We start from the raw sequence: 27419 nt of genomic DNA, 5'->3' as shown, positions 1-27419 counted from the left end.
TTAGTTTATTCCCACCTCCCATCATCAAGAAATGTGCCATCATAATACGCCTGCTCTCATGCTATGAAGCCTCACGAGGGCTTTGTAATCTCTGTTCCTCTCTTGTGATGCTAGGCTGCTGGCAGTGTGCCTGGTGCTCACCACATCTCCTTCTTATTTTCCTTCTTCATTCACCCAACTAGTATTTACAACTACTAATGGGCAGAGAGTGTTTCTGATGGTTGGTACATAAGAAACAATATCCAAAATTGTTGGCATTTGGAGTCAACGAGAGCCAGTGCACCCCCAAGGGAGGAACCGGAAGTGGGAAATGAGAAGAGATGGAGAGTAAAGGCCAAAGCTTCAGTACAGACGCAGCGGGAGGACATTCCAAAGCTAGCACTTCGCCCCCCACCTTCCTTTCTGCCAGGTCTTGTGCAAAGTGTTCAAGTTCTCCTTACAAGCTGAGTGTCTTCTATGCGTATTAAACAACATATCAATTTTCTTGTTCTGTTTTTAGTTTTAAAATTAGATGAGTAGCCTGACCTGTGGTGGCGCAGTGGGATAAAGCGTCGACCTGGAACACTGAGGTTGCCGGTTCGAAACCCTGGGCTTGCCTGGTCAAGGCACATATGGGAGTTGATGCTTCCTGCTCCTCCCCCTTCTCTCTCTCTCCCCTCTCTCTAAAAATCAATTAAAAAAAATCAATAAAAAATAAAATAAAAAAGAAAAAAAAAAGAAAAAAAAATAGATGAGTAAACTTATTATAATTTTCTAAGGAAAGAGATTAATTTGCCTTGTTATGTCCTATTAATTTCTTAATAAACTCAGTGGCCTTCAACAGAAAGAGAGACAAGTTTCCATACTGAGATAATCTTTCAATGACTTAGCTATACTGTTTGTTTCAAATTTTTGAACACTTCTCTTGTGAAACCATGCTGTTTCCATGAAGGTCACAGTCACACCTCAGCTATTGCGCACTGGGTTCCAGATCACTGCAGTAGAGAATCACAACAACGTGAGCTGAACTCTATGTGCTCGTGAGGGGCCTGCCTTCAATTTGTAACAAATGCAACACCTGTGAAGCACAGTAAGGTACAGCGGAATAAAGTGAGGTAGGCATGTACTGATGACATGAAGTGGAATATGGGGCTCAGCGTGTGGGTGAACTACAACAGGGAAACATTCAGCAATCTTCATCTTCACAGCTGATTATTTCCACGATTTTCCCCAGCTACTCGGTCTGATCATGGAGGGCAGGGACCGGGTAAGCTCCACAGAACGTGAAACATCACTTGCACAGAAATCAACCCGAACCATCCATCCCCACTCTGGCTCACTTGTTTACTATCACAACTCTGTCTTCTTAACTTGCTTAACTTACCACTGAGCAAGAGGGACTTTGGATCAAGCCCCAGAGCCTCACAACCAGGCAGGTTCTGATCGTGGAAATCCTGCAGCAAAATGCCCCGCACCAACTCCTCATTCATCATGTACTGCATAAAGCTGTCGTCCTCCGATGGAACTCCAAACTGCAGGTGGTAGCTTACTATGACATTTTCCCCTCTGAGAGGCAAATGAAACAGATCGTCAAACAGAACAGAATCGCATTGCAACTCCAGAAAATGGTTTTGGCATTCCTATTATTATCATTTTTTTAACTGCTGCATGTCCTTCCCAGTACAAAATAGCAAAGGGTATGGTGTCCTACAAGAGTCCTCTTCCATACATTTAGCACAAAAATTCAGGTAATCCTCACTCCTTCTACCCAGTACACATTTCCTAGGAGTCCACTGAGAGAGCTATTTCAAGGAAGATCGAAGAGCTGGCACATTGTCTGCCCCGACACCAGCCTTTTGACCCCCAAGGCAGGCCAGGGAAGCCTTGTTCTCCTCCGGTACTCCCTTCTCGTGCTCACACTGCACCCTTTCCTGCCCAACACGTGCGCATTAGTCAGAGCTATTGGCTCTAGCTAGTGCATTATTGTCAGTCCCAACCCATTATGCAATCCCACCTGCTCCAAGCCCGTAACAGGAGGCTGGATTCCTGGAAAAGCGCTTCAGGCTCGGAACATCATCTTTCCCTCAACCTGTCTCAGTCCTTGAGTTGCAAGTTGGGGCAATGCATGGAGGAAAGCACGCTGGGTCTGATTATGCACTTTTTCCTTTTCTGTTGGTGTTTTAGCACCAGTGGTTTATGATTACAATAAGCAATGTCAAGGAAGTCCTCTTACTCAACCATAAAAAAGAATGAAATCTTATCACTTGTGACTACATGGATAGACCTAGACCAGTGGTAGTCAACCTGGTCCCTACCGCCCACTACTGGGCATTCCAGCTTTCATGGTGGGCGGTAGCGGAGCAACCAAAGTATAAATAAAAAGATAGATTTAACTATAGTAAGTTGTTTTATAAAGATATATTCTGCCAAACTTAGCGAAAATCTGACATAAAGTACTTGGTAAGTAATTATTATCGTATGCTTTAACTTGCTATAACTCTACTTTATAAATTTTATAAAGTAAAGTTACTTCCCTACTTTATAAATCCCCATTACTGTGGAATCGGTGGGCGATTAGGAAATTTTACTACTCACAGAGATACAAAAGTGGGCGGTAGGTATAAAAAGGTTGACTACCCCTGACCTAGAGGATAGTATGCTACTCAACGACTCAGTCAGAGAAAGACAAATACCATATAATTTCAATTATATGTGGAATCTGAAGAACAAAAGAAACAAAAAGAAAGGAAACAGACCCACAGATACAGAGAACAGACTGCTGGCTGCCAGAGGGGAGGAGGGTCGGGGGCTGGGTACAAAGGTGAAGGGACTAAGAAGGACAAACTGGCAGTAATAGAACAGTCATGGGGTATAAAGTACAGCACAGGGAACACAGTCAATAATACTGTAATAACCAGGTATGGTGTCAGATGGGTCCTGGATATACTGGGGGGAGTGCCTTGTAAAGTATATGATTAGCTAACTACTGTGCTGTAAGAAATAATACTGCAGGTAAACTGTAATTGAAAAATACAGTTTAAAAGAAAAAATAAGTCATCATAAGATAGCATACACATAGGAATCCATAAAGAAGGAGAACAGTGTTGCCAAGGCAACCTGCCACTGCATGCGTTTTCAGACATCAGGTCCATTTTATTCCTACCCCGCTGTGCTGCCACCTGCTTCACAGGCTCCCCCGCCCCGGACTACTCATCTATGGCTTGAGAAATGTCTGGTTAGAGCGGGGGAACCTCAGTGGTACACTGCCTTCGATGGTCACATTCCAGGGATATCGCAGGAACAGCAGATAATGTAAATTTTGTTCTAATAATACAAAAGGATAATCAAATGACTCCTCTATACAAATATGTCCTTTTGCATAAATGTCTATTGACATAGACAAAAACATTAAATATTAGGAGGAAATTTTAAAAGAATACATGTATATGTGTAGGTACATGCTATACATGTATAATATATAAAGTAGGTATGGTAAAGACATGTATAGAAGGAATCACACCAAATTGTTGATGGTTGTACATTTTGTAGAAGGGAGAGGAATTCACTAAGTGTATGGGACTGATCGGCCAACAGTGTCTGGGGATAGGAGGGCGGGGTGGAGAACAGAAGGTAGGCTTGTCCTGTAGTATCTTTCTCTGTATTTTTGATATTATAGAAGGAACATGGAATCCTGTATTATATATTTGTGTTCCTCCAAATCACAACCCTTCTATCACATGGCTTCTATCATTCACATCACATCACTGTCTGAGATTGATTTCTGTTTCTACCCTTAGCTCATTTGAACATCAGAGTTATACAGGAATGGGGTGTCAGGGACTGCCTTCTCTCTTCTGTGTGACTTTGTTGAGTCATCTATAGTAATTAGTTTGAGCTTGATTGTTCTGTGTAAAATGAGGGAGTTGAGCTAGTTCTCTCCCAGCACCGACACTCTGCAATGCTCTCCTTGGTTCCCTTTGTGCTTTGAGACTCAGGAAGTCCTTCTGGGCAAGTGGTGGTGTCGCTTTCCAGGTTCCTCACATTCTTACCTGAAGTCCACTATCTCCACTGAAGTAAAATAACGACTCAGAGCTGGAGACAAACTGTACACATCTGTGAGCTGAAACAAACAGGAACAAGTAAAACAACCATACACATTACTTAGGTCTTATTGCATTATCACCTGACAAAGCAAAACCACTCCTAGATGAACGGGATTCCATGTTAGCTAGAAATGAACTTGTCCAGAGACTGGATTAAGAAGCAGAAAGGAGTGGACCTACCACCAACCAAAAGTCAAGTTCACACTCACTTAAACAAATTTCATTTTATAAGGAAGAAGAGGCCAGATTGGGATTTCCAACATGTCTTATGTATTGCACTGATACATCGCGGCCTGACTGATGAGAGTGGGCAGCAGCCCGAGTCCACGCAGACCCGAAGGGACACGGGACAGAGAGAACCCTGCAGCCCTGGGAAGACTGCAGCACAGGCCCCTCAGGGCTGCACAGCATGGGGCAGGGGCTCTTCCCTCCTCTCTCCAGAGCCCCGCTGTGAGAATCAGCCTTACTAAGCCGCAGGGAGGGCACTTTCCCTGGACAATGAGACCAAGTGTGTATAATTGTGAAGAGAATGAAGTTCTTATTTCAGGCACGAAATACTGCCATCATAAAAATTAATGATACCTGTGTTCCCACTGTCCAGGTTTCTTTCCTCCACATTTTACCATATTTAGTTCAGCCTTTCACTCCAAGAAACAAAACAAACCCGAAGCTATGCTTCCTACACACAATTCCATTTTCCCTCCCTCCCTCACCTAGCGCTAGCCATTGTCCTGAGTACGTAACTCATGCCTGTTTTATAAATGTAATACTTCCTGGTGTAATCATAACAATACATAATTTAATGTGTGTTTTTATTCAAATAAAAGGTCCTATATTGTACATATCTTCTATGACTTGGTATTTTTGCACTCAAAATTATGTTTGAGATTTACCCATAATGGTACATCTAGATGAAGACCTTTCACTCTAACTCCTGCTGCATAGACTCCATTAAATGATTGTACCAACTTTCCCATTTCCTACTGATGGTCAGGTGCATTGTTTCCAATTTCCTCCTCCTACAAACTATGCTGAAGTTACCACCCTTGAATATCTCTGCCTCTCTTCACATACACCTAAGAGTTTCCCTTGGGCATATGCCAAGAGATGAACGTGATGGGTCCACGAGTAGGCACAGCTCCACCTGAACTTAATTTTGCTGAACTGCTCTCCATCTTCCTCTTCCTCCAGGAGTGGAAGACTAGTCTGTTTCCCACAGCCTTGTCAGCACTTAGTGTTAGCAGAGTTTTAGATTTTTGCCAATCTGAGAATATCACATTGTGCTTTACATTGTTTTAATTTGCATTGTCTTGCTTACTAGTGAGGCTGAATACCTTTTTGTGTGTTTATTAACTCTATGAGATTTCTCATCTTTGAATTGCCTATTAGTTTACTGTCTTTTTCTTGAGTTCTCTTTTTCTTATCCATCTGAAATGATTGGTGTTATATTCCAACTGTGAGCTGTTATGTTTTATGTTCCAAATATCTCTCTCAGTGTTTGATTAGTCATTTCATCATGTTTCAGATATGTGAGTCCTAACCTAGCAGTACTCAAGGGAGCATGTGCTTGAACATATTTATATTGCATTTTATTTAAATTTACATTTTGAAGTTACATGCCTTGTTCTTGGGCAGACATATTCTAGCATAAATCACAAGGGCTGCTCTGGAATCTGGTTCTTCTCTCCACCATGGGCACACTTTAGGGCTGACGTGGGCCCATGGCCAGGTGTCTGGCAGCCCAGCCAAACCCTCTCCTGCCTAGCCTGAAGCCTCAGCCCGACACTGCTCTGGAAATCTCACTGGCATCCAACAGCACCCTGGCGCTGAGACTGGTGTGCCCAACTGCGCCCATCACCGCTCGAGCCCCGTGGCTTCATTCAGCAGCAAGCATCAGAACACATCAAAAGCAGTACTCTGAGGGGAGCACTGCCCATCTTGTCTCCCAACCAGCTCGCAATGGAATCTCCCGGAGGCTGTTTCCACAGTTCAGTCCAACGTAATTCGATGCTGACAGTGCAACCTCTCAAACGCAGAGCAGAGGATCAGAGCCTACAGTTTATACTCCCCAAATCTTGTCATTATTGCTGTGATCTTTATAGGGACCTGACATAAAAATATTACTATCTCTCCCCTTTACACTAAGAAAACAGCATTAAAAGAGGTTATGAAACTTGTTCAAGGTTACTCTGCTAGTAAATAATTCAATCCTTGGTGGTACAGACACTAAATCCCCATTGTTCACATATTATCTATCACACTACCCAATGAGGATGAAAGAAGGAAGGAAAGTGATTCCTTATCAAAGAGAAAAAAAAGTGTAAAGTGATAAGAACTTTTGTTTTGGGGAAGGATGACTGAGTCACTGTAAAGCCAGTAGCCGTGGCCACCATCACAGCTGCCTGGCCTGTGCAGGTTCACATTAGATTTGGACAGACAGTAATGAAACAATGGAGCCAAAAACTGGTGAGCCATCACCTTTAATCCTAGCTTGCACCTGGCAGGCAAGAAGTACACACAGTGGGAAAACACTTCCCTTTCCATTCAGGACTCCCAAAGCCGCTGACTTATCCGAGTATTCCTAGAATCAAAGGTATCTACCTCACCAGCCTATTCACCTCTGTTTTCCATCTCCTTCTCTCTGCACAAACTCTACACAAACTGGCTTCTCCTTCAGCACTCCACCATCCTGACTACTTCTCCTCTCCTACACATGGCCCTTCTCTGTTCTCCTCTCTAATGCTAATCTCAGGAACCAAGAGAGGGCAAGCTCCTGGTCTGCCCTACTTTATAGTGTAGATTCAAAACCTTTAATCCAATACACAAACCAGGAAGTCTCTAATACAAAGTCACTTACCTGAGGCATAATGGGATTCCTCATGAGAGTGCACCACCCTACATTAAAAAGGTTGGAAAAGGCTTAGTCTTAAAACTAAACCTTAGGCTATAAGGATCCTGCCTGCTTACAGCCTGTCCCCCAACACACATTAATATAATCATGCCCATCCCAAGCAAGAAGGGCAACTAATATTATCACCTGGGTGATGGGCTTCCACGTGGGCAGTGCCATCTTTAACAAAGTCAGCATAATATATTTATATTTTATCTGCCCAACAGTCACCTTACAATTTTTGAGCCACAGAGAAAAGAATGTTGCCAATAGGCTCATAATAATTTGGAAAATTTGGGAAGACAAAGGTTTCCACAGGGCTGCTCAAATCGACAGAGAGAAGGATAATCCCTGCCACAGACAGGATTATATTCAAGTGATGATGATGATGATGATGATGATAATTCCTCTTAGACTGAGTTTATGATAGTGGGTTATATTTATTCTTTGTGAACAAAAAAGGGGCTCTGTGATATATCTGACAAATCCAGTGACTAAAAGTAATCTCACAAGGTGATCTGATCATAAATTCCTAACTGGGGAGGTCTTGGTAAGTAGTCATGCCCCAGACCTATACTGTCTTTAGTAAAAGGTTTACCTTTCCCCTAAGGAAACCCTGTCCATTCTTCTTGTGAATCTAGGCATCTGGGTTAACTTAACTTTCAAATGCCAGGAGTAATCCTCTTTCTCAGACCCACAAGGAGCATATAATCTAGTCAACTATCCTGTAATCCGATCACAGAGATTTCCCTGTCTTGCTTTCTCCCACCTTCATGTAATCTTTCTAACGTTCCTTCCTTAATTTCAATGATATGAAACCACAAAACAGCCATTCTCAAGAGCATCTGAGATCTTGCTTCCCAGCATGATGTCAGTTTACTTCAAATAAACTCATAAAAATTCTCTACAGGTTTGGATATTCCTTATGTTGACACCTTCCTTCCAACCTTCTCTCTTCCCTCCCTCCCATCCTTCCTTTATTAATCCTTGAGACCTAGTACCATGATTTTGCACATAATAGGCTCTCAGAAAAAAACTCATGTTAAAATATTAAGAGATGTAGTGGTATATACTAGATCCTACTTTTAGTGTCAACTTTAAGGTTCTTTTTGGTGGCTGTCTGTTGGGCAGATAAAATATATTATGCTCATTTTGTTAAAGATGGCGCTGCCCACATGGAGGCCGTCACCCAGGTGATATTAATGTGTTGGGGGTGGGCTGTGGGCAGGCAGGATTCTTGTAGCCTGGGGCTTGGTTTTAGGACTAAGCCTTTTCCACCCTCTTTTTTTTTAATATATATATATTTTTTAGATTTTATTTATTCATTTTAGACAGAGGAGACAGAAGGGAGGAGCAGAAAGCATCAACTCCCATATGTGCCTTGACCAAGAAAGCCCGGGGTTTTGAACCGGCGACCTCAGTGTTCCAGGTCGACGCTTTTACCCACTGCACCACCGCAGGTCAGGCTTTTCCACCCTTTTTGATGTGGGTGGTACAATCCCATCATGACTCAGATAAGTGACTTTGTAGTAGAGACTGCCCTATTTTGTATATTGGATTAAAGGTTATGAAGCTACACTATAAAATGGGGGCAGAGCGAGAGCTTGTTCTCTTGGTTCCTGAGATTAGAAAGCAGAGAGCAGAGAAAAGCCACATGGAGGAGGCCAGGAGAAGCAGCCAAGATGGCAGAGTGTTGAGTGAGCAGCCAGTTTGTGCAGAGTTTGTGCAGGGAGAAAAAAGGAGATGGGGAACAGAGGTGAATAAGTCTGGTGAGCTAGAAACCTTTGATTCTAGAAAACTCTGATAAGTCAGAGCACTGAATGTGAGTGGGTTTTGGAGCCCAATGTGTGTTTTTTCTTGCCCACCGGGTGCAAGCTAGGATTAAAGACAATGGCCCACCAGATTTTGGCTCCGTTGTTTCTTTACCGACTGTCCGAATCCAATGCGAACCTGCATGTGAATGGCCACGATGGCAGCTCCTGGCCTTACACTGTCCCCAGCTATAATTAGGACATATTTACGTATTTGGGAGCTGCTAACCACATTACCTACTTTGAGTCCCCCAAAACAGGAGGGCTCCTCAGCCCTTGCTCTGGTGTCTGCCATGCTGTGCCTATGAGGCTGAGCACAGACTGAGCTAGGGGCCCAGCTTCCAGAGTAAGAGAAGTACCCTTCCCTCCGTTACCAGAGGAGCCATCCTTCACTCCGGCACCAAGCACATGCTCATAGTTCACGGTTGGCTTTCGCAGAGTAACGGCCCCGTCCCTGAGAGAACCCTCTGGCAATGACAGGACCTAGGAAAACTGTCTTCACAGAAGCAAGACAAAAGAGAGGACAGAATGTTCCAATATCCACTCCCATTTACCTTCCAGATCCAGAAACTTTTGGAAACTGGCTTAAGTGGAAGTAAGGGGGGTTCTTGACCTGACAATATATTTCCAAGTTCCTTATTTTTGTTCCTGAACATACTGTATGCAGTTGGGAAGCTGGGGAGGGGGAGGAATCTTTTTACTTCACTGCACCTGTTTTTATCATCTGTAAGTCATATAATTTAAAAAAAACTATAGAGAAGCAATATGGCCCCAGCAGCAGAGGCGTCTGGGAAGTGCTGTGCCCTGTGACTCTGCAACCTCACACTGGGGTGACTGCTCAGGAAGCCAGAATACTGCCACCCAAAGACAAGGAGAGTGTCCCAGGAGGGAGGTTAATGAATGTATAGAGTGTAATAACTGCATGATGGTATCTTAACTTAGATATGCACTGTTCTTTCTGGTGGTCTACATGACTACCCACCATATGGTTTTGCTATTAACCCCCTATAAAAAGGGACCCCGTTCTGGGAGGGGTGTGGATTTTGCCCAGTCTGCCACCTCCAGAAGCAGCTGCTGTGTCGTGTCTGTAAGTTTCTCCTATCAAAGCTCTTACGAATTTGAATAAGGTTACATGCCAGTTCTTTAGAATCGATCCTGAATTTAGACTTTGGGGTTTTCCCCCAACAAGATTGTTTTTTTATTCGTTTTTTATTTAAGTGAGAGCAGGTGAGTCAGAGAGACAGACTCTCATATGCGCCCTGACTAGGATCCACCCCACAAGCCCCCTATGGGGTGGGTGTGACTCGGCAACCTCACACTGGGATGACTGCTCAGGAAGCCAGAATAAAGCCCCTCTCTGCAGCATTACTCTGTTGCTCAGCAACTGAGTTATTTTTAGCACATGAGGTGGAAGCCTCAGAGCTATCCTCAGTGGCCTGGCCAAGTCGCTTGAATCAATTGAGCCATGATTGGCGGAAAAGAAAGAGAGAAAGAGAGAGGGGAGAAGAGAGGCATAGAGAAGGGGGAAGGGTAGAGAAGCAGATGGTCACTTCTCCTGTGTGCCCTGAATGAGAATCGATCCCGGGACTTCCACACGCCGGGCGAATGCTCTACTACAGAGCCAACTAGCCAGGGCCAGCAAGATTCTTTCTATGCATCTCATACGCACCTGTGGGTAGGTATACCGGGAGAGCACAGCAATTCCCATTTATCAGGGAAGTAACTGTCTACGGCCATACCACCCTGAATGCGCCTAATCTCGTCCAATCAGGGAAGTAACCCACTCAGAGGCCCGTGGATTTGGCCCAGGAATTATTGCCAGTCCTTTGCCTTTACACAGTGGTGAGCCAAAAATACCACAGAATCTGCTTATGTCTGGCTCTATGCGAGAGATATAGGTCTTTTTTTGTGTGAGTGTGACAGAGACAGAGAGAAACAGAGAGAGGGAGAGGGACAGATAGGTACAGACAGGCAGGAAGGGAGATGAGAAGCATCAGTTCTTTGTTGCAGCACCTTAGTTGTTCATTGATTGCTTTCTCATATGTGCCTTGACTGGGGGTGGGGGATGGTTACAGCAGATTGAGTGACCCCTTGCTCAAGCCAGCGACCTTGGGTTCAAGCTGGTGAGCCTTGCTCAAACCAGGACAGCCCGCGCTCAAGCTGGCAACCTCGGGGTTTTGAGCCTGGGTTCTCTGCGTCCCAGTCCAACACCCTATTCACTGCGCCACTGCCTGGTCAGGCGAGATGTGGGTCTTAGGTGAATGATAAAAATCTATTTCCTTTTGACAGAGAAAGTCCAATCTGCAACAGGTGACATGTGCAGTTGCTGATTCATTTTGTTTCTGCTCAGCAAATGCAAAACCCCTCAGCTAAGAAAGCAAAGAGGAAAGCAGCATGGGGCTCTGCACTCTGCACTTTGCTCTGGAAACAGCGGGGAGGGAAGGAGGAAAAGGGAACTGCAGGTAAGACAGATACAAGGAAGAGAAGGAGGAAGAGAAACTGGGAGTAACCCTCGGAGAGTACAAACTCCTGTGATCAGGAAGCAATCGTGTTACGCCCCTGGGGAATCAGACTGACTGTGGGCTGACTGAGATGGAGTCGCCTCCTACAGGAGCTTTGGTAGGAATCAGATGGAAGCCACATAAAGAGGACTCACCCCATGTGACCTCTCACTGCAAAGAAGAGCACAATGGACAGCAGGCGGGCCCTGCTTAGATTTTCTTATCAAAAACTTTTGTTGGCCCTGGCTGGTTAGCTCAGTCGGTTAAGAGCATCATCCTGAAACAACAAGGTTGTGGGTTCAATCCCCAGTCAGGACACACACGGGAAGCAAACAAAAAATGCACAATTGAGCGGAACAACAAATGCTTCCCTTCTCCCTCCCCTCTCTCTCCCTTCCTCTCTCTGTATCTCTAAAATCAATAACAATTAAGCCCTGGCCAGATAGCTTGGTTGGCTGGAGTGTTGTCCCAGAGCGTGCAGGTTGCTGGTTCAATTCCCAGGTCAGGGCACACACAGGAGTAGCTCAATGTTCCTATCTCTCTCTCCCCCTGCCTCTCTCACAAAACAAACAAAAAGAACTTCCAAGTCGGCCCTGGCCAGTTGGCTCAGCGGTAGAGCGTCGGCCTGGCGTGCGGGGGATCCGGGTTCGATTCCCGGCCAGGGCACATAGAGAAGCGCCCATTTGCTTCTCCACCCCCCCTTCCTCTCTGTCTCTCTCTTCCCCTCCCGCAGCCAAGGCTCCATTGGAGCAAAGATGGTCCAGGCGCTGGGGATGGCTCCTTGGCCTCTGCCCCAAGCGCTAGAGTGGCTCTGGTTGCGACAGAGCGACGTCCCGGAGGGGCAGAGCATCGCCCCCTGGTGGGCAGAGCATCGCCCCTGGTGGGCGTGCCGGGTGGATCCCAGTCTGGCGCATGTGGGAGTCTGTCTGACTGTCTCTCCCCGTTTCCAGCTTCAGAAAAATACAAAAGAAAAAAAAAAAGAACTTTTGAGTCTGTCTCTGAACCACCCTGTCTTAGACAGGATGACCAGGACTGCCCCAGCCAACCACATGGTCTGGCTGCAGAGCATCCATATTTCACAGAGGGCTCGCTCTCCTGAATTCCACACTCCTAAGTCATGCCACAATCACCCACAGGGCCACCCCTCCCAGGAGCCTGGGTCACACTCTGCCTCACCCCTACCCCCAACCAGCCGTATGTCCTACTGAGTGAGATGCCCTCTTTAATATCACCTGAATCTTTCCTCTTCCCCCGACATCGCCCTGGTTCAAGGCTCCCACATTTCTCATCTGGACTCCTGCAAAATACCGTCTAACTGAACTCTACCTCCAGTGTTTTCTCACTTATCCAGAAGGGTTAACATGAAAGTGGACCGTGTTGACCTGCAGCTTAAAATCTTTTAGTGTTTTACCAAAGAGTAGCAAAACCTTCAGGATCTGATGCTCCCTTCCTGTTCAGCCTCACCTCTGCAAGGCCCCACCACATAGCTGTGGAGGCCATAGTACACTGCTGTGCAGACCCCCATCCCAAGTACCACCTCCTCCAGGAGGCCTTCCGAGTCTCCATGCCCACCTCAGGTTATCTGGATGCCCTTCTTTCGTGGTTGTAGAACACACTGGATGTAGCTCAACAATAGAACACATCACACCATTTTATACTATCTACTTAATTGCTTCCTCCACTTGGGCTGTGAGCCCCCACTAACAGCAGCAAGTGTGTGCCCTGGCATGTTGTCGAGCACATCGCAGACCCTCAATGAAACTACAAGTTACATCGAATTTAAGAGCACTGAAGAAACAGAACACTGTCCTGCCTCCAGGATGCATTTAGCTGGAGGCCAGAGCTCTTCCCTCTGGTTTTACAAGACAGAAAATTCATTTTTCAGTTTCTGCCAAAATCCAGACCTCACTCCAAAAAATATTCCAAGCTTGAAGCTACTTCCTTTGCAGCTCTGCACCAACTTTTGTAGCAGAACTCAGAACTCGTATGCTTACGTTAAGAACTCAGTTAGCAATGTGTAAGGTCCATTACCCTTTCCAAGAGCAGGTGAGGTAATTCCTCTTCAGTAACACACTCCTCTGGAATCTTTAGCATGACCAAGAATGTTTTATTCGATGAGAGCTCAGGTATTTCATTTTCATCTTCATCGATATAAGTTCCTAAAGAGAGTGGGGGGTGGAAAGAAAAGGTAAAAGTAAAGTAATGCACTTACTTATTCATTGGCTGCTACAGTTTAAAAACAAAACAATGAGCATCATCAAGGATAAAGTTTGGCAGGAACAGAAATGCTTCTCTCCTCTTATTGGTAAAACGGAATGAAGACAGCGTATGGCACCTATCGTGATAAAAATTTGGAGATTTCATGCCATAAGGGCTCCCAGATTCCATTGACGATAGACTGGGGGGAGGGCCGGCGGGATGGAGCGGGAGGAACGTGAGTGTGTTGCGCTGACCTGCAGCTTAGTTGTGTGCACTGGTGTCAGGGCAGGTGCTGGGGGACAGGGAGTGGGTGCAAGAAAGCATCATCGACCAGACAGAGGGGGACTCAGATACAAGTGTGTGAGCCCATGTCTTGAAATCACCCAGGGAGACCCAGGATGGGCATGAAGTCATCACTCAAGAATATGTCCCATAGGAGAGGAATGTTGACACCCTCTGTTTGCAGAAGGAAAACCAAACTGTGCTCAGACTGCATTCCTGTGTGGCTGCTTGTGCTCTAAGGACTGAGCTCACTGATTTTTATGCAGTTAGAGCTAAAGGAAAAACACACAGGAGCCAGAAGTTGGCACTCATGGAACCAATTATGCTCCCGGTTTGCCTCGGCCTCTCCATCGGAACCCACACCCAGGCCACTTCTCTGGCCCTAAGAAAGGTGTGGGTGGGAATCAGGTGTTCAAGTTGCTGTAAAATTCTCTCAAAGTCCATGCTTCCAACCTAACATAACCAGCCTTTTTACTGGACTTTGAAAAGACCACCGTGGAATCAACTCTGTGTTTCGGATGGCAGGTGAGGTGAAAAGACATAAGAATTCTGGTTCTTACTCCCAGAGGAAGTCTGGAAACGTGAGGCATGAGGAGCAAGGGAACAGGCAGAGAAGATCAACAGAGCAAGCTGAGACTGGCAGCTTAGACGGGCCTCGCTGCTCAAGGCCGGCCTGGCCGGCCTCTGGGAGCCGGGGTTTCGGAAAGGTTCCCACCGTTCCCTGGTGAGAGCGGCTCACAGTGCCTCGGCTCTGTGCAAACAACGCGGCTTACGCTGAGCATCCCTTTCCTTTGGGCGTCTGGAATTTTATTATGTGCCAGGCAGAGGCTGCCTATGTACCAACCCCAATTAAACACTGGGCACTGAGTTTCTAATGAGCTTCCCTCGTGGAAAGTCTTCAAACGTGACTCAACTCACTGCTAGAGGAAGTGAGTGTGTTTTATGGGTCTGCACCAGGTGACGACTCTTGGAAGCTTGTGCCTGGTTTCTTCTGGATTTCCCTTTATATCTTTCTCTGTAAGAAATCATACTCGTCTCTACGACTACATGCTGAGTCCTGTGAGCCCTCCCAGCAATCATTGCACTATGGTGATCACGGGGACCCCAAACACAGGGGATTATCCCTGCATCTTTATTCGTTGTAAGTTATTACATTATTTTGTCTGACAGTAATAGAAAACTCGCAAAGTAGAGGACACTGCAGCAAAGCAAGATGCTAATAATTCTTTAATCAAGCAACTTCCCGCCGTATTTTATATTATAAAGTTGAGGTCTTAATGAAAGGCCGTCTGTATCCTGCCCTTGTTGTTTGTTGCTCTCACTGCTTACTTGTCATCATTCTTTCATTGTTGTTGTTGTAACATATCAAAAGCCATTCCCCATGCGTTTGAAACGCCTTCCAAAGGTTTTTTGTTTTTTTTTTTTTTTGTATTTTTCTGAAGCTGGAAACGGGGAGATCCCCAGCGCCCCGGCCATCTTTGCTCCAATGGAGCCTCAGCTGTGGGAGGGGAAGAGAGAGACAGAGAGAAAGGAGAGGGGGAGGGGTGGAGAAGCAGATGGGCGCTTCTCCTGTGTGCCCTGGCCGGGAATCGAACCCGGAACTCCTGCACGCCAGGCCAACGCTCTACCACTGAGCCAACCGGCCAGGGCCCAAAGATTATTTTAATGGCCGCATAATGTTTATAACCGGCTTGCTCGTTTTCTTGAATCTTTTAGCGTTTTCGGACTTTCATTGCCATGAGTAGTGCTGCAGTGGACAGCCTGGAGCCCTGCACCCACTGCGTGCATTTCCAAGGTGGACATCCCCGTGGGGAAAGGAGAGGGGAAGCCGGAGGGTGGATACAGGATCCTCATAACTGCTGAACTCACGGGCCCTGACCTAAACTTAGCAGTATCACTGAATAATGACTCTGTCCCTGGCTACACAGTGTTTGTTAAAACAATGACAATAGCAATGGGTTTACCTAGTCAGCAAAGGTTTTATGTCGCTCATGAGACTTCATCTGCGCAGCAGCACTTTCCGTACAGAGAAAATATTTAAATTTTAAAAAGCTTAGGCCCTGGGCAGTTGGCTCAGTGGTAGAGCGTCAGCCTGGCGTGCAGGAGTCCCGGGTTGGATTCCCGGCCAGGGCACACAGGAGAGGTGCCCATCTGCTTCTCCACCCCTCCCCCTCTCCTTCCTCTCTGTTTCTCTCTTCCCCTCCCGCAGCCGAGGCTCCATTGGAGCAAAGATGGCCCGGGCGCTGGGGATGGCTCCTTGGCCTCTGCCCCAGGCACTAGAGTGGCTCTGGTCGCAGCAGAGTGACGCCCCAGAGGGGCAGAGCATCGCCCCCTGGTGGGCAGAGCGTCGCCCCCTGGTGGGCAGAGCATTGCCCCTGGTGGGCGTGCCGGGTGGATCCTGGTCTGTCTGACTGCCGCCCCATTTCCAGCTTCAGAAAAATGCAAAAAAAAAAAGCTTAAAACACGAAAAGCATATTGCAGGTACACAAAGTCAGCTCTTCGGCTGGAACATAATAAATGAGGCGGCAGAGGGAGGCCTTCAATGCCAGATGTCAGCAGGAGGTCACGGAGGTGGTTAAATGTCTCCCAGGAAGGAGGTGGAGGTAAATCTGGGATGATGGCAGGGATGACGGGGAACCAGGAGAGAGTGGAGGCAGAGAGGTCAGTAGGTGCAAGATAGGGAGAGAGAGATTTTGACTGACAGCAGTGGAAGTGCATCATCTCTTCCCCAACCGGTTATGCTTTGCATTCTGGGATGCATGTTCTGTGTCCACTCCAGCCCGGTTACAAACACCTCTGCCACCGCGCCTCAGCCTGAGAGCTACAGAGCCCTGAGACGTGGGGTTGAGGAGCTGGAGGAAGGGAAAGGAGAGGCGAATGACAAATGTAGTTCCTGAGGAACTTTTTTTATTTTTTTATTTTTATTTTATTATTTTTTTGTGTGACAGAGACAGAGTGTCAGAGAGAGGGACAGATAGGGACAGACAGACAGGATGGGAGAGAGATGAGAAGCATCAATTCTTCGTTGCAGCACCTTAGCTGTTCATTGATTGCTTTCTCATATGTGCCTTGACCGTGGGCCTCCAGCAGACTGAGTGACCCCTTGATCAAGCCAGCGACTTTGGGCTTAAGCTGGTGAGCCTTGCTCAAACCAGATGAGCCCGCGCTCAAGCTGGAGACCTTGGGGTCTTGAACCTGAGTCCTTGGTATCCAGTCCGACGCTCTATCCACTGCGCTACCACCTGGTCAGGCAGGAACGTCTCTTCTTACTGAGCCTGGACAGCCACGGACACAGCCCCTGACTCTCTCGACAATGCACTTTCCCAGACAGCAGCGTTTCCCACGCAGTGCCCACAAGTTCTACAAACATTTCATTCCTATCAATGGGCTTGGTCATTAGGCAATGGCTGACTACTGCAGGCTGTCATCCCGGAAGTGCTACAGAGCTGCTGTGGGCGAGGCTGAGACCGTCACAGAGGGGAGCCCTGTCCCTGTCCCCTTTGTACCTATTGTGCCCCCCACTGCCTATCATGACTCTCCCATCGGCCCAAACCTCTGAGAGATGAGGTGTCAAGTAAAATAAATATATTTCCCTGATTTAAAAAAGGAAAAGTTTGAAAATCTCTCTTACAGCATTAACATTTTAAGAATACAATTTTTGCCCTAGCCAGGTAGCTCAGTTGGTTAGAGCATCGTCCCAAAACACTAAGGTTGCAGGTTCAATCCCTGGCCAGGGCACATACAAGAATCAACCAATGAGTGCATAAATAATTGGAACAACAAATCGATGTCTCTCTCTCTCTCTCTCTCTCTAAAATCAATAAATTAAGAAAAAAAATTTAAAGAATAGAATTTTCTAACCAAAGAGAAAATAAAGTTTGCACTACAAGTGTTGAAAAGTTCTTCCCTGAATACCATCTGTGCCCTTGGATGTCCCCCAGGAACTGTTGAGGGAAATGGAATCCCTTCCTCCGCAGCTGCTTTTTGTGACTTGATAATTTTTAGAGAACAGAGGACAGCTCTTGAGTCTTGCGCTTTAGAATCCTGGATATTCAACCACCTAGATCTGTTGCATCACCCTTTGTTATAGGCCTGAGATGCCAACAGGCAAATCTGTCAACTTTGAGGATGGCACCACCTAGCTGTGACAGGACAAGACTGTGCAACTCAACCAGTTTCCACATCCACGTGTGGGAGTTGATGGGAAGAGGGAACATCAATACTCACACAAATACTGCTGTCCTCAGCATGATGGAGGAGGTGCAGCACCTCTTACTAACTTCTCCCCGCCTCCAAACCAGCCTATGCCTCAAAGAGTATCCATCCCGCCTCAGCAATGCCCTAACTAAGTAAACACAGTGCCTGCCAGAGAAACTCACATGCTAGCAATAAGAGACTGGCATGTGAACAACGCTTTCCTATGCCTTCCGGGACACAGAACTTTGAGAAAGGAGCTGAAGGGGTTGGGAGGAGGAGGAACAGGAGATGAACGGCAAATGCGGTTCCTGAGGAAAATTCCCAGAGAGACTCAGGGGCTCCCCGCTCTCACCCTATGACTGGGTTTACTGGGGGGGGGAGCCTGACTCTCCCCAAATCCTCGAGGGGCTGAATCACCCTCAAGAGCATCCTGGCTCCAGAGGAGACCCCTTCCCCTACAATCAATCACTCTCACATATAAAACCACAGTTTTCTTCTTTCCTGTTTTGAAACTGAAATGATTGCCCACTGGAGGGTACTATTTTGATCATAAAAACCTTCATACTGATATCGTTAAAAATTGGTAACTACATACAAGGCTTTAAAATGGTGGGGAAGACTACCATATGCAGTCATTAAAAAAAGAAGCTTTAGACTTACTGTGGTGATCATTTCAGTGTGTATACAAATAATGAATCGCGTTGTACATCTGAAACTTACAGAATGTTATATGTCAAGTATGCCTAGATTAAAAAAGTTTTTAAAGATGTTCACAAATAATTTTTAATAAGTTGGAAAAATGATCTCAAAATACGTTAAAATGCTAAAAGGTAGGCCACAAGACTACAAAAATAAACAAACAAAAAACAAAATAACCTTATCTCAAATTGTTTTTAAAATGCAAGTGAAAAAAGAAGAAATATAACATCAAAATAGTAATAATATGTGTCGGTCAAATAAGTTTGTAAATATGATATATATGTTTGCTTGCTTATAGTTTGCTTTGGGTGTGGGGGACAGGCTGTACGCCTGCAAGATCATTATAGCATAAGGCTTAGTTTTAAGACTAAGCCTTTCCCGCCCTTTTAATACTAAGATCTTTTCAAAACTAAGCTTTACCCCAGACCCTTGACTGTTGCATGATGTGGGGGGGGGGGTGCACTCTCCGGAGGAATCCCATTTATGCCTCAGATAAGTGACTTTGTATCAGAGACTTCCTTATTTGTATATTGGCTTAAAGGTTTTGATTTCTACACTATAAAATGGGGCAAATGGGGGCTTTCTCTCTCAGTTTCTGAAATTAGCATTGCAGAGGAGAAGCAGCCAAGATGGCAGAGTGCTGAAGAGAAGCCAGATTGTGCAGAGTTTGTGCAGAGAGAAGGAGATGGGGAACAGAGGTGAATAAGGCTGGTGAGGTAGAAACCTTTGATTCTAGGAAACTCGGATAAGTCAGTGGCTTTGGGAGCCCTGAATGGAAAGAGAAGTGTTTTCTCACTGTGTGTATTTCTTGCCTGCTGGGTACAAGCTAGAATTAAAGCTAATGCGCCACCAGTTCAGGGTTCTCTTGTTTCATTACCGTCCCTCCAAATCAAATGCGAACCTGCATAGGCCAGGCGGCTGTGATGGTGGCCATGGTTACTGGCCTTACAATATGGATTAGTTTATAAGTAACTTAATATGTATTTTTATATTCACAATAAATAATCTTAAAATGAGATAATGTATGTAAAATATATAGTTGGCATCATATAAATTTTTGTTTTGTAAATACATAAAACAAATACAATAAACAGTTATTTCAAAAATAAGTTCAAATAATGATGCCTTACTGGTACACAGTTCTATAAAGTTCTGAAAACTTTCAAATATATTATTCATTATTTTATCCTGCTAATAATATACCAGGTATATAAAATGAAGTATAATAAGTTTTACTAAATAAGCTATAAAAAAAGAAGTCAAGTAAGCAGGTTTAGAGACAGAAAAACATAAATTGGTGTTTAAATACATTAAAATTTTTAAAAAAACTTCAAGATCCAATGGGCAGAGTTTTAAGTAAAAGAGTGGTGTCCATTCTACCTCCAGAGCTTATCAAACCAACAACAAACAAGAATCGTGGATTTGTCCCACCCATAGAACATATTCCAAACCAGTTTTAAATTCAAAGTATAAATAATGAAATAGCAATGAGTACATATACCATTTCAGTGTAAGTCATAAGCATTAAACAAGTTTTCTTAAAATGCATGAATTTAGTCATGTGTAAGTCCTCTTACCTCTAATGAGACATAAGCTGACGATGATCATTGCGATGAGGACTAGGAAAATGGAGGCGATGAGCATCCACAGTTTACATCTTCCGAACACATTCCTGTTACAGGAGCGCCAAGGGCTTTTCCGGTTGGCCTGGAGAGCAGAGGGGACCGTGAGACAGGCGTGTGCTCTCAGCAGGCACGTCTGACTGCTGAGTGGGGGCCAGGGACACAGCAGCGAAGGCAGCAGGTCCTGACCTCCAGGGGCCGTTCTACTGCGTCAGGTTTACAAACGGGTAGAATGAAACTTCACAGCAAGGCAGCAAGAACATGCTCTGAGGAGGCCCTGGCCGGTTGGCTCAGCGGTAGAGCGTTGGCCTGGCGTGCGGAAGTCCCGGGTTCGATTCCCGGCCAGGGCACATAGGAGAAGCGCCCATTTGCTTCTCCACCCCCCCTTTCTCTCTGTCTCTCTCTTCCCCTCCCGCAGTCAAGGCTCCATTGGAGCAAAGATGGACCAGGCGCTGGGGATGGCTCCTTGGCCTCTGCCCCAGGCGCTAGAGTGGCTCTGGTCACGGCAGAGCAACGCCCTGGAGGGGCAGAGCATCGCCCCCTGGTGGGCAGAGCGTCGCCCCTGGTGGGCGTGCCGGGTGGATCGGGCACATGCAGAAGTCTGTCTGACTGTCTCTCCCCGTTTCCAGCTTCCAAAAAAACCAAAAAAACAAACAAACAAACAAAAAAAAGAAAATGCCCTGAGGAGCCTGAGGTGGGGAAAAGAGCCAGATTTCAAAGGATGGACAGAGAAAAGGACTCCAAACCCAGCAAAAAGCATTCTTCATGTTGTCATGATGAAAGGGGCCAAGAGCCACATCTGATTGATTTTCGGGTTTCAGGGGCAAGTAATGAGAGTTATGATTAGAAAGAGTGAAAGGTTGGGACATATTTGAGAGGGTTTTGAATTCCGCCAGTCTGGACTTAATTGGTGTGTATGAGGACATGTTAGAGGTCCTGGAACACAGAAGCTGAATTAAAGATCCAGAGACAGGTGATATGTAGCTTAGAGTGGACATGCCAAGAAAAAGCTGAGAGGCCACTGCGGTGACCCAGAGTCTATGTAACAAGGGCCTGGGAAGGGAAATGAGAGAAGAACAGGAGAGAAACAAGCCAAATGGGCACAGCAAGGTGCGGTGTGGGGTCAAATAAAATAATTACAGCCAACACCATTTCACTTCATCCCAACATGGCTGCAAGGGAGGCATTATCCCATTTCAGAGACGCAGTTCAGAGAGATTGGCCCGGGCTCATCGCGGCTGTGTGTGCCTGCGAAGCTGGCCTGCTCTCCCTCCCCTCCACAGCCTCCCTGCGTCACTGTGCAGAGCCCCGGGCTACGGGCTACGAGCGAGCCTGGCTGCCACGGGGCTGCCTCCTCTCCCGGCACTGCCCGCTGCCCCTGAAAGTTCCATGAGTCTTCTACTTTCCATTGGGCCATTAGCTAATCTCCACATGGACACCATGGGAAACAATGGGATGTGATGCAAAACGTGTGTTTCTGTATCAGAATTCCAACCCCACTTATACCACTTAAAGTCAGGGTGACCACCGGCTAGCCACTAAAACTCCCAGCCTCAAAGTTCTCAACAGCAACTCACAGAAATGTTGTATAAACCAGACCTCATGTACATGAAGCACTTGCTATACAAGTATTAGGATCTCAACAACTGCATGCAACCATTACTGAGTGCTCAGCTGTCCACGAAACAAGCAGGCACTTCCAGAGGCTCGCTCTCAAACTGACACCTTGTTCACTTTCTCTCCCATCATGATTTGGGTGGTGGCCATCAGCAAACAAAACTGTCCAACGTAAGACTATAGTTCAATGAGAGGTTCCCAAGCCTGGCTGCTTATCAGAATCACCTGAGGAGGAAGTTAAACTACACAGGTCTAGGCTCTCCTTGAACCAAAGGGACCAGATTATAGGGAAGTGGGGACAGGCTGCAGCTTGTAATTTTAAACCTCCCCAAATGAATCAGTTGCTTTACCAGGGCTGAGACTTCTGGCCTGAAGTCTCCCCACTCTTCAGGGGCCAGGTCAAATCTCTCCTTTGGTGGAGGCCTCCCCACCACCCCACCCATGGGGAGATGTCCTACTCAGTACATGAGCTGTCCACACAGCTCACATGCTGCTGCCTTGTCTGGTTCAGGTGCAAATAGAAAGAGACACTGGCCTTAACCTCCTCGGTAAAGGGAAACCACATGGAGGGTGGGGTGGTTCTTAAACGTCTCCATTCTTATATCCCACACTTGTGCCTCCTGTAGGGACAGGTACTTATCAACGTGTTTCTGAGTCACAGAGGACTCCACAAATCTTAAGACTGTACCTTGAGAAATTCTAGAGTAGAGGTCACACTTCGGGAGCGCCCAGTGCCCTCTACGCTGGCTCTTCAGATTCAGGGTGAGGGCGTAACAGAGGCCCTGGGACTATCTGGACAGAGGAAAACCCTCTCGCGGTGTTTCTGGAGTCCAGGGACAGATCCACATCTCATCTCCACACGAAGATGGAGACCTGCTCCAAAGTTACCAAAGACAAGGGCTCAATAAGGCACGTGGGGAAAGTAGTCCCAGTACAAGGAACCTTTAACTCTCAGGGCACAGAAACAGATCTTCCTATTTACAGAGCTCCGGGACATGTGACACTTTAGTTCTGATACCAGAAGCAGCCGGGACCATAAAGATTAGTAAGAAATGGTCCTGAGTAAGAAACCAAAATGAGCATCAAAGCACTCTTTGGTTTCTTGCGCCTTCACTTACGCTGTCCCTTAGGACCCTGGTGGTTTGAGACCACTGCTCCGTGACTTCCTCAGGGAAGTCAGCTCAGAATTACACAGCGCTCATCTGTAGGACAGACCTCTTCCTGCCCAGCCCAAAGCTGCCTTCTCACAGCCTGGCCCCTCCCCTGTCTATCAGCAGCCCTAAGGCAGAGACCACTATCCCTGTATGACTATAAAACGGTCTGCCAGCCTCTCTCAACCCCCTCTTTCAGCCCGACACTAGATAGAGTACAGCGCTTCTCAGCTGCCTGCACATTGGAATCACCCCAGGAACTCGTGTTTGTCAGAAGTGTTGCCCGGAGAGCCCACGGTGCCCTGAGGGTGGAGAGTCTCTATGTAGTAGGTGTGCACTCCCCGTGCGGAGTCTCCCCTCAAAAGTGGATCACGAAGGCACACTGCCTCTCCTTGACTGGCTTCTGCATCTGCTTGCCCAAATTCTAGGTCATGAGGAGAGGTTAAAGGAAGGTTCTCCTGCAAGCTGCCTTGGGCAGTTTTGCAAACTGCATCTTACATTCTATGATTGCACTAAATGCCTCAAGAATTTGTGTGGCTTTCCTCTGAACATTCCCCAAATATTCACATCACTCCCGGCTCTTCGGGTAAGAAGACAAATGTACGACGCATGTCCTTCCACAATGGCAGGACTACCTATTCACTGCATATAAAAAGCTTTTCTTCTCTTTGGCTGAATCACAGGCAGGTATTACATAGACCGAGGACAATTTTTTTAGCACCTAGGAAAATCTGCACTTTAGAACCTTCATTGTGGGATTTAATCCAGGCACAAAACAGCCAGTTGATTCTTGCCCTAAATTCTGAACAACTCATTGCAATGGGGCTCATTCATATCTAGCCTGTTTCGATAATGTCTTACCTTCCTCAAAAGCATCAATGTACTGATTACTATCATAATGATGTTGCAATTTCTTAAAATGTCCCTGGGACGTCTATTGAAAACTGAGGTCAGAGTTCATGTAATGAGCCATAAAAGAAAACCAGTCTCACTCTATTACTCATAATTCTTTTCATTTTTGACCCAATCACATTGCCATGTGTACAGTGCCAGGAGGCAAAGTCAGGTTCAATGATGTATTCCTTTCCCTCTAACCCCAAACCCAGATCAAGAAAGGGAAATACATTCTTTCCACTGCCTCTGTGTACTCTCCCAGACTGGCCTGGAAAGATATCCATGAGATAGGGTGTCTTCTTTCCAATGATCCAAAACTGTTGTTCCCTACTCCTCACCCATCTGCCCATCTGCCTGCAACTCCATCTTCCAGATATGCTACCCAGTTCCTCAATAAACTGCTGTACGTTTATGAACTGACAGAAATTAGTAATATGTTATTTAAGTCATTACACATAAGTGAGTACAAATTATATATTAATATATAAATTATATGTTGATGTATATCTAGCTATGTAAACTAAATCAACAGAAACAGCACAGGTTTGAGACTAAGAAACCTGAGCTCAAATCTCAGAGCCACCACCAAGTGAACGTGAGTATTTGGTAACTCCTCCGAGCCTCAGGGTCCTCGCTCTGTTCTTTCACCTGGCAAATCAAAGTTTGTTGTGATAATTAAACATATGTATGTGTGACAAGCATTTGGCATATGATAGGTACAAAACATATGGTTAATAAAAATACATGGACTTCAGTTTGCATTTAAAAATTGGAAATCTTAGCAGAGAGTCTAAGGAAAACTCTACGCAAAATTCTTAAGAGTCTGAATCTTGTGGCTGTGCTACCCAATACCTTTAAGCACTCTACGTTGACTTTTCAATTTAAAATACACTTCATCTTATTCTATAGAGCCAAAGAGAAATGTTAACAAATTAGAGAAGGGTATTTTTTTCTTTTTTTCCCTTTTTAAAAAGTTTTTCCCATTCACGCATTTCTAGAATGCCCTCCAAGTGCCCATGTAACCCTTCACCCTCATGACATTCTGTCACTCACTACAGGTTTCCTATTCAGTCATCTACAGGCGAGTTCACAAGGAAGTCTAGGATAGCTGTATACAGCTGACTCAGGAGGAAGTAATTAGAGTGTGGAGGCACAATCGGTACTAGGCAGTGTAAACAACTCTATAATACTAATACCCTATATACGTGTTTGGCTTTTTCTTCTATTCCACTGTTTTCAACAAGGCATTGCCAGGCCTCAGGGAAAGGCCAGGTTAGCCACTAATTACATTACCACCTTTAGAGAGCTGGGAAAATACAGACCTTAGAGCCTTGCCCCAGGACACGTCTTTTAGTGGTGAAGCTGTCACTCAAACTGGGATCTCTGAATTCAATCGCCAATGAGGTGGTCTGGTCTACCTAACAGGCGGAAAGTATTCCCAACTCCCATTCCTGGACACTTCCTTGGAGGAGTGATATAGTAAGCCCATAGTTGTGGCCACTTGCACAAGGATTAGACCATGTTCCTCCAACTTTCATTCTTCTGCGTGTTCATCTTTCATTCAAATATAAAATACCAATGTACTGTCCAGGGTACCTATAGGTAACTGTAGAAGTAGACTTTACAATATTTCCAGGAATAAATGTGGAAGCAAAGGCAATGCTTTCACCGGTTGAATTTCCTGCTTATCCCTGAAATCAACAGCTGAGCGGCCAAAGGGTGGGAGTGAAGGAGTGGAGTGTAAAGATCAGAATGGAACCGTACACACGGGAGTTCCATGTACCCAGTAAAACTCAAGCCAGTCTCCGAGGTCAACCACAAGGCACGGGGCTGAGAATTCAGTCTCTTACTGTTTTATATGCATTGGATGAGAATGAATAATGCTGCTGTCACTGCTAGGACTCAATCATAAAAGAGTTCAGCCGAAACATTACAAGGACTTTGAGATGAAGCAAATGAGGCGTAGTCTAGTTCTTCGGGGCAAAAACTTTGAAAGTATTTCCTTTCAGCTGAGTAGGGCAAGTTCACACCCCCCACCCCAGCCGTTCTTGTTCTTGCTGCTCCTTCCTCTCTCCCAGTCTCTTGCTGTGAACTCAAGCGGCTACTTTGGGAAAAGGTAGCACGGGGCTGTCAGGTGGACACGCGCCAGGCTGGGTGACGGTGGGCGGTGGGTGCGAGCTGGGAGGTCGCTGGAGGAAGTAGCAAAGGTAGTAAAGAGGGAAGCCGAGAGCTTCTGGAGAGGAGAAGCCACGGTCTATCACTCTTGTTCCATCTGAGACAGAAAAACTAAATTAAATGTTACAGGATATATATTTTTAGACACCCTTCTCCGAGAGGAGCCACACTCCTCCCAGGCGGGACTCCCCCAGGTTCCACGGGCCGCGGGCTGGAGGCTGGAGGGCGCTCCGGGGTCGGCTCCCCGGAGAGCTCGGCGGCGCGCCACCCCGGCCGGCCGGCGACCTGGACGCCCGACGCTGCGGGGCCGGGCTCGGGTCCTGGCGGGGAGCCCGGGTCCCGGAGCGCTCGGCCGCCGCCGCCCGCGCCAGCGAGACCTCACCTGGGCTGGACGGGCGCCTCGGGCCGCGAAGGGGCGCCCCGGGCGGCTCCACGGAGGGGCGCCCGCTCGTCCAGCTGCCCCTCGAGCGCCAAGAGCTCCAGCTCGTGTCCGGGCGATGGGGGCCTGGCTCCCTCCATGGGCGGCAGAGGAGGCTCCACAGCCGCGGGAGCAGGCGGCACAGCCGACGGTGCAGAGTCCAAAGCCGCCTCGGTGGCTCAGGCTCCACCCGCGGGCTGCGGGCGGGGCGGGGCGGGGAGACCTCTGGCGGCGGGCGGGCCGTGGGCTGCGAGCAGACGGAGGAGGGCTGTTTTTCTGGTTTGCTCAGGGCGCCTCCTGCACTGCCTTTCCCTGTTCTCGCAGACAAGAAGCAAAAGCCGAGCGCAGGGCCTGGCAGCGCGGCGCCGCGGAGGAAAGCTGGCACCCCACCCCCTCCCCCGGAGCCGTCTGACTCTGGGACCTGGCCCAGCTTTCAGTGCCTAGCAGAAGTTCCCTCACTCAATCCGCAGATAACTGTGAGCCGCGCTTCCGGCGTCCCAGCACCGGGCGAGGGTCTGACCGTATGAAGATGAACAGTAATACCCACGAACACACTCCTTCCTTCTACAAGGCCAGGGGCAGCCAAAGAGACAATATCAGTGCTGGAGGGGCAGTGGCTCTGGAGCCGGACTGCCCAAGCTAAGCCCCTCTCACGAGGCTCCTCCTGTGAGACCTCCTGCCAGTTTCCTCCTCTGGAAAGCGGACATAATATTAGTACCCACCTAATGGAGCTGTTGCCAGGGTTAAAAGGGCAGATGTCGGTAGTAACACTCAGAACAGTGCCTGACAGTAAATACTCATAAATGCTGGCTACGGAGTCACAGACACCCCACCACCACCACGACCACATACACACCCTGAGGGGAAAGTGTACACACCCC

At 46.8% G+C, this 27419-nt stretch overlaps 1 protein-coding gene across 1 annotated transcript; it reads right to left on the bottom strand.

Moving 5' to 3' along the window:
- Positions 1–531: 531 nt before the first annotated feature.
- C8H3orf52 (chromosome 8 C3orf52 homolog) lies at positions 532–27384 on the bottom strand. The gene is made up of 6 exons (XM_066241529.1): positions 26510–27384; positions 20239–20376; positions 13316–13443; positions 4029–4099; positions 1364–1545; positions 532–662 (listed from the first exon to the last, which is right to left on the bottom strand). The coding sequence occupies exons 1-6, from the start codon at positions 26637–26639 to the stop codon at positions 601–603; spliced, it is 711 nt and encodes a 236-aa protein (XP_066097626.1). The 5' UTR covers positions 26640–27384; the 3' UTR covers positions 532–600.
- Positions 27385–27419: the final 35 nt, after the last annotated feature.

This window comes from Saccopteryx bilineata, chromosome 8 (assembly GCF_036850765.1).
Source record: "Saccopteryx bilineata isolate mSacBil1 chromosome 8, mSacBil1_pri_phased_curated, whole genome shotgun sequence".
Taxonomy (NCBI): Eukaryota; Metazoa; Chordata; class Mammalia; order Chiroptera; family Emballonuridae; genus Saccopteryx; species Saccopteryx bilineata.
This window is presented reverse-complemented; position numbering and strand designations above follow the sequence as displayed.

What these genes read in the sequence shown, in the direction of transcription:
- C8H3orf52 (XM_066241529.1), bottom strand. Translation starts at nt 26,639, where the DNA reads ATGGAGGGAGCCAGGCCCCCATCGCCCGGACACGAGCTGGAGCTCTTG. An exon ending in GCGGCCCGAGGCGCCCGTCC is followed by an intron (nt 20,377 to 26,509) that starts AGCCCAGGTGAG and finishes CGGTCCCCTCTG; the next exon opens with CTCTCCAGGCCAACCGGAAA. An exon ending in CAGCTTATGTCTCATTAGAG is followed by an intron (nt 13,444 to 20,238) that starts GTAAGAGGACTT and finishes CACTCTCTTTAG; the next exon opens with GAACTTATATCGATGAAGAT.